The sequence below is a fragment of the Solanum dulcamara genome, chromosome 6 (genome assembly GCF_947179165.1).
Source record: "Solanum dulcamara chromosome 6, daSolDulc1.2, whole genome shotgun sequence".
In the NCBI taxonomy this organism is placed as follows: Eukaryota; Viridiplantae; Streptophyta; class Magnoliopsida; order Solanales; family Solanaceae; genus Solanum; species Solanum dulcamara.
The window spans coordinates 3,138,227-3,146,043 of record NC_077242.1 but is presented as its reverse complement, the minus strand read 5'-3'; the positions used below and the strand labels follow the sequence as shown (position 1 = coordinate 3,146,043).

The following is a 7,817-nucleotide window of genomic DNA, read 5'->3' as shown; positions in this document are numbered from 1 at the left end:
GTTTTGAGGTCAGTCCTACTCTACTAGCACTAATAGGCAGCATAGGGAAAGAAGCACTACACCTTACATAATTGCACCTAAAAAAAAAACAATTTGGAGAATAGAATGGTTGAATGATTTGTATTTTTGTATGATATATATTTGAAATACAAAATAATTTTGAATACAATAAGTTGTTGTTCTATAAATTCTTTGTTGATTATAATCTATTTCTGGAATACATAACAATAATGAATACATTTTTTTGTCATGGAATGCAATGTGTTTGTAATATAATTTTTTTTTAATCTTATTATGATACTAAATTTCAAATTTTTGAATGATTTAAATACATTTATTAATGGGTATCAGTTGAGAAGAATTAGGAAATAAATTACGAAATAAATCAGGAAAAGGAAATAGGGAAGAGGGAGAATGTGGGAGGGAAAGGGAATTGGGAGGAGAGATAACGTGGGCAATAATTTTTTATTTTAATTTTGCCCAAAAAATGGATATCAGTTGAGGAAAATTAGAAAATAAATTAGGATTCCTTTAATTTGCTACAAAAATACAATGTAATTGTTTTTAATAATATTTTTAAACTGTAATTATTTTCAATAAATAAGTAAGGAATTTTGACTAGTGTTTGCAATAAGTTATGTATTACTTTATAATTCAAGTCCAATATTGTCACGATCCAAAATGGGTCATGAGTAATACCCACCTTAACCTCCTAAGTGGGAGAACCAACGATACAAACTCCAACTTATAAAATATGACAATAACGCGAAAGCTCAATTTATGAGAGTAAGAAGTAATAAAACCACTAAAGTCTATTAGATATGTTTTTCCAAAATCTGAAAGTCATCACTTTAAGGACATCTAATTCTAAAATACTAAGTCTGAAAATATCAAACACCAGAATAAATAAATAACTTAATGTGTCCGAAAACTAAGGACATCATGTCATGCCCGAGAGAATCCAACACGAGCTAGATGGAATAGCTCACCCTGGAACCTGGTGTGTTGGACACTGGCTAGAGCTAAGGTCGAGTCGAAGTCGATGGAACACTTGCTGCACTCCACAAAATAAAACAAAGAAAAATTACAAATACGGGTCAGTACGGGACAACATGTACTGGGTAGGTATCATCGGCTGACTCAAAATAGAAATCAATATGCATAAAGTAATAGCGGTAAATCAACCATAGCACTTAACAGGTGACAACCAACAAGATCAAGATCAAGTGACAACACAATGAACAATTACATAACCAATCAACAATATTAAGATCACACATGAGGACTCAGCCTCCACATCACGTTCTTTTGGAAAAGTTATTGGAGAGTGGGTAGCATTAAGTCATTTTAATTTGTTTTTCTTTAATATTACTGTCACGATCCAAGCCTAGGGCCTAGACGTGACATGGCGAATGAGGAATCCGAAAGTACATCAAACAAGCCTCTTAACATTCTTTTAGCCTTTCATAGGTAATGACAATAAATAAACAAGAAGAAATCATAATAGTAAATCTTCAACTTATATATGTCCAATAATACCTCTAACTTTAGATTTAACAGGCCTAAGACAAGTCCCTAGCTCACCCTCAATCATAATAGAAAGAAATGTCATAGTAAGTGTCTAAAGATCTCAACATATAACAAGCTAGAAAGATAAATGAGTATTGTTTTCGGAACATGAGAACTCACCAAAAGTAGTCTTCAAACGAAATCTCAAATAGCCACGTGGAGGAGAACGAAGAGGAGCACCGGTCCCTACATGGTGATATCATGTAGGCAAAAGAGTATTCGTTAGTACTTTGAATGTACTAAGAATGCAAGAATGCATGAACATTGAGGAAACATTAAAACATTTATGTAATATGAAACATAATGCAATGCATGCATAATCAATCATATAGATATCCTTTAAAACATTTATTTTGTGGAAAAATGACCATAACCGACATTTAAAACGATGCGAGCTATTATATGGAAGACATGGTGCAGTTAAACAGTTGTTGAAACTAGGTGTTATTTCCTTGAAATATGTAAGGTCTGAAAGAAATTAGGCGGATCCTATGACCAATGTTTTGGCAAGGAAAATAATTCTAAAATGTCGAGAGGATGAGGGCTAAAACCCATTGATTGAGATAGTATGGTGGATCCATTTAGTCTCAATATACAACACATTTTCCATCCCTATGGTGTAAGGCCATGATTTATCTTTGCATTAGTGGGGGATTGTGGAAATTATTCCTTTTTATTTAATGCAAAGGATAAATAACATGTTTTAACTCTCCGTTATTAATCTATGTGGACATTTCTAAATCATAAGTATATGTGAAATGGAAAAGTTACTTCTTCATAAATATTTCACATTTATTCAAGTGAAAGTTTGTTAACTTCGTAAGAAAATAAAGAAATTATTCAGAAGGTTTAAGTTACTTTGCATTATGACAAATGTCATTAAAAGTAACAGTAATGTTTCATCACATTAATTATACGCTAGTTTCTTACGTTCTTCTGATGGATGAAAACGTAAATGATTTTCCTATTTAACGAGTACCATTTGGGAGCTAGATATACGGAAGAAAAATACAAAAGCCTCTCTTTCATCAATTCCTTTATTGTCTCAAATAATCATTCTTCCTATTTTTTTGTGAATTTCTAGGCAATACTATTTGTGCAACTCGAAACTTTTAGCCACTAGTTTGAAAGTAATTGTTGAACCTTGGGGAGTGATCGGCTACAACGATCTGCACCGAAATCGGATCGAAATTGCTTTCAAGGCAGTGGCTTATCACGAACAGTGTTTGTAATAAGTTATTTATTGCTTTATAATTCTAGTCCAATATCAATATTGTAGTATCTTTTCCAACATAAAATATATCTAATTTTGACCATATGTATTTAGACGCACCCGATACATGTATTTGAAGATCGAAATTTGACACAAATAATAATTTTAAAAACTCGTAAAAAGACATATAATTAAACTTCAAATTAGTGAATTTTATGTTGTTTTTCTATTATAATTAGCAATAAGTTCTATGTATTATAGCTTTGTGGTAGAGAATTGAGTTTAGATGTCATCAATGCACATGCACTAATATAATGTTATAATCATTCATGCTCAGCTTTGGAATATTAGTTTAATAATAAAAATGAAGAATTCAGTACTAGAAAAAGTTAGGTGGAAGTGTCGTTGTCAGTACATGGGCTTCTAGTAGTTTCTTGGTTTAAGATAAAATCAATAATTATTTTTCTATTTTAATTCTTAGTAGTCCAATTGTTTCTTAGCGCAATTCAAATATTTTAATTATGGAATAATAATTTAATAAATAAAAATAATATTTTGAGACATAAATAAATATAAGTTAATAAAACTCTTCCTAATTAACGTCTTTTTCAAAGTGCATATCAAAGAAAAACACAATTGATATTTTGAGATCAAGAGAATAATGACAATTAATTTGGTCATTCCTTGTTGTCTGTTGTCTCCCATGCAAGCGTGAGCTGGAACCATTTTTTTTGGTTTTAGCTTTTCAAAAGTCAAATAAAAAATATCAAAGTCAAACAAACTTGTTATGTTTCGTTTTTGCACGAAACTCCTTTTTTTTTTTCTTTCTTTTTTGTTGAAAACATGAAACTCTTTTTATTCTGAAGAATATAAGAATATTTGATTATCATTTTATTTTTATACGATTTCATAAATTTCAAAAATATATATAAAATTTCATTAAATTATTTACACTTTAACTTTAACGTGATATTTGTTCTCTTTTCAACCAAATTTTTACCCATTTTTCATCATCTTTAAAATATTATTTATGTCAAACTAACATGCGCATTAGCTAGTCAAACACCATGCATAAAATAAAATGGAGAAATGCTTGATTGTCATTACAAAATGAAAATGATTTGCAGTAATAGTAATTTTGTATTGTTATAAAAATATTTATACTATTGTAGTTTTTCTATTATAAATTTATTAATATATGTACGACATTAATAAAAATCGAGAACCAATAATTCTGACCCTTGAAAGTGGAATATACAACCCAAAAAAGATTGAGACAGGCAGGGGCGGTGCCATCTATTGGGCCGACTAGATTTATCTGATTCCTTCTTGATGTAAAATTATACAGTTTATACATAATTAAAATTATTTTTTTATATTTATATATATGATGTTGAACTCTTTTAATTTTTTTATGTATTTATATTTTTATATTTTAAATTTTATTAGTGAAAATTGTAGTTTCGCACTAATGACATATTAAAACTTGCTTTCTAGAGAAGTCATAGGTGTTACAAAGAGCGATGGTCGTTGGCGATTTTTAATTTTCAATACACAAAGTAACAAGTTGATAGTGAAAGGATTTCCTTGGTTTACGACAAAATTATGATTGTTTGTTACGTCGACACAAATTGATTATGCAAATTAATTTGGCAAATTGAAATTGATACATAAATAAAAGGAAAATTTTAGAAATAGCAATTATTGGAGGCCTAATTATCTAACATAATGATAGTCTGAATAATAATACAACAATTCACTTTTTGCTAGTGATACAATAACATATACAACACAAATTATTGTATTACTGATATAAAGCGAATTTCAAAAATTGTTATTTCGATTATTAATATAAAAAAAAATTTAAAATTATTATATCACTAATATAAGACGAAATTCAAAAATTTTAATCGAGCAATCAAATATAAAATGTTAGCAATTTCCGCATCGAGCCGCCTCAATCCATTTTGATCCAAAGACCAAACCTGTGGCTGTTAGGACCACCCTTTTATTAAAAAAACGAAGGATCACTATCTCTCTTTATCTTCATTATCTTCTTAGGATTACACACTGAAAAAGAAGAAAACTCGTGGAGGATAGCTGGTTTAGAAAAAATGTAAAAAGTATTTTATATATTTAATTAAATATATTTTTAATTCTAGCTTTAGAAAATAAATTATATTTAATAGAGAGTGTTCAATTTTCAAAGACGCGGGACTTTCCAACTCAAATACAAATTAATTAGGCCTTAGATGTTTAGTTAATATATGTATGCAAATTAGAATATACCTAAATAAAATATAAAATGTGTGTTTACATCTTAAATAAATATAGAAATACTATTATGAGAGTTAATTTTGTTATTCTATGGTTTTAATCTATGTACTATATATGATTAAGACAAGTACCCTGTTTTATATAAAATAATATTCTATATGAAATTTCATATAATTTAATCCAAATTATCTTCAGTTTTCTATATATATATATTTAGATAAAAACTTATATGTACTTGATATTTATATTAATTAAATAAAATAATATAATTTAATAAAAATATCGGGTGCAAATAAAATTTTCATCTAGAATTTGAGACAATAAATGCACTATGCACATAGAATACTTGTACGTTCGTACCATCTCCTCCTCCATGGACAAAAGAAAGGGCAAATTTTAAGGCATATATCCACTTGTTTATTTCCGCATACAGCACCTCAACATTGACCAATTTTAAATTGATTTTTCAACTTGTGTATAAATTAATTATACATTTATGATCATAGTATACTTTATTATATTTAGTCAATGAAAAATCTTAAGGATTCTAATCAACATTATATATAACTAATATAATTATTCTTCCCCATCCATCTATAAATACCAATCTCAAGAAGCAAATTTATCATATCAAACAAGCTAAAACAAGAAACTAATCATGTCTCCTTCATGGCCTACTATACTTCTTGCCTCCCTCTTTCTTTTCTCTCAAATATTTTCTTGCATTGCCCAAGTTCCAGCTAAAAACACCTTCAAATTCGTCAATGAAGGCGAATTAGGACCTTATGTTGTAGAATACAGAGCAGATTATCGCGTTCTTCGTGTTTTCAATAACCCATTTCAGCTCTGTTTCTACAACACAACTCCTAATGCATGGACATTAGCATTGCGAATGGGCACTGTCCGTTCCGAATCACTCATGCGTTGGGTATGGGAAGCAAACAGGGGAAACCCCGTTAAGGAAAACGCGACCTTCACGTTTGGAACTAACGGAAATCTCGTCTTGGCAGATGCTGACGGTCGAATCGCTTGGCAGACCAACACGGCTAATAAAGGCGTGACAGGCTTCAAGTTGTTACCGAATGGTAACATGGTGTTACATGACTCTAAGGGTAAATTCGTCTGGCAAAGTTTCAACTATCCTACTGATACTTTACTGGTGGGCCAAACTCTCCGTTTGTCAGGCCCGAATAAGCTCGTGAGCCGAGCCTCGGTGAAAAAGAATGTGAACGGGCCTTACAGCCTGGTGGTGCAGCCGAAATTGTTCGCTGTCTACAACAGGACCAAGTTAGATGTGGAATTAGCTTGGTTCGACTATGGGAATAATACATTGGAATCCATAAAATTGAACAGTGGGAATCAAAGGCTGAAATTGGATTATAGATTTGCAAAATCAACACAGAGAAGTTCACATGTGATGGCATTTACTAATTACAACACAACATTGACATATCTTAGACTTGAAATTGATGGAAATCTGAAGGCCTACACTTTCGTTAGAGACGAAGAAGCAGATGAATTCCGTTGGAAAGTAACCTACAGTAGGCTTTAAAAAACTTGATATTGAAAATATCTGCCTACACGTTATTCTCCCACTTGTGAATTTCTACGGTTATTTTTATTATTGTTGTTATATTGTAGTAAACGTAGCCCTATAAGATAAGTATTAATGTCCAGTTCAATAAGTGGATAAGATGAGTGGGTCCACAGCTAGTCCAATAAATTAGTAGTAATTCCTGTTTATGTTATTTATTTATTTTCCTTCTTTTTAAAAATAATATGTTTTGGTTGAACTGAGATTGTGTTTTATTTTGAACCCAACTCTATTGATTGAGTGTTTATATTAAATTAATAATGATATAACACATATTTTTTTAACTATTATTTAAATATAATTAATATATATAATTAAGTAATATATATATATATATATATATTAAATTATTTAATTATGATAAGTTATATTGATTTAGTGAAAATATATGGTGAAGATAAATATTTACCTTCCTGGCCTAATGCTCAGAATAAAATAACCAAAAGAAGAAACAGAATGAGGAATAAGGGGTCTCAATAATTCTTTCGCTAATATTGCAACGAGCTTTTACGAAAACATCATGTATAAACATCAATATTGTTATAAATAAACTAATTTAGCAAAATAAGAAACAGAAAGTAAGGAAAAATAAGAAGGAGCATATCAGAAAAGGAGACAAATTGAAGTGGAGTGAAAAGGTGGAAGTTTGACATCCACACATCCACTTGCATTACACTCTCCCTTGGATATTCATGTGTAATGTGTCTTATTAAAATTTTTACAAAAAATAATATACATAGTTATCGTAAACATTCATAAATATTGTGCCTTGTTAAAACCTTACTAGAAAAAACCCAGTGGGAAAAAGCATAGTGAAGGAAAAAGAGTATACACATCTGGTAATACGCCTTGAGTGCTGCTTCATTAAAAATCTTACCAGAAAAACTCAGTGGAACAAAACTTTGATTAAGAAAAAAAGAGTACAACGCGTATTTTACTCCCCCTGATAAAAATTTCATTTGATATTTTGGAGACGACGCATTTCATCTTATATCTTAGTTTCTCAAAAGGTGATATTGGTAATGCCTTTGTGAATAAATTTGCAAGATTATCACTTGAACGAACTTGTTGTACATCAATATCACTATTCTTCTGGAGATCATGTGTGAAGAACAATAATTATGAAGGAGAGTATTTATTATAATGTGTCAATATGGGATGTAC

General features: G+C 30.1%; 1 protein-coding gene across 1 annotated transcript; it reads left to right on the top strand.

Moving 5' to 3' along the window:
* Positions 1-5,681: 5,681 nt before the first annotated feature.
* LOC129892313 (epidermis-specific secreted glycoprotein EP1-like) lies at positions 5,682-6,856 on the top strand. Its single transcript, XM_055967877.1, has one exon. The coding sequence runs from the start codon at positions 5,718-5,720 to the stop codon at positions 6,609-6,611; it is 894 nt and encodes a 297-aa protein (XP_055823852.1). The 5' UTR covers positions 5,682-5,717; the 3' UTR covers positions 6,612-6,856.
* Positions 6,857-7,817: the final 961 nt, after the last annotated feature.

Excerpts from the sequence above, each read along its gene's own strand:
- LOC129892313 (XM_055967877.1), top strand. The coding sequence starts at position 5,718 with ATGTCTCCTTCATGGCCTACTATACTTCTTGCCTCCCTCTTTCTTTTC.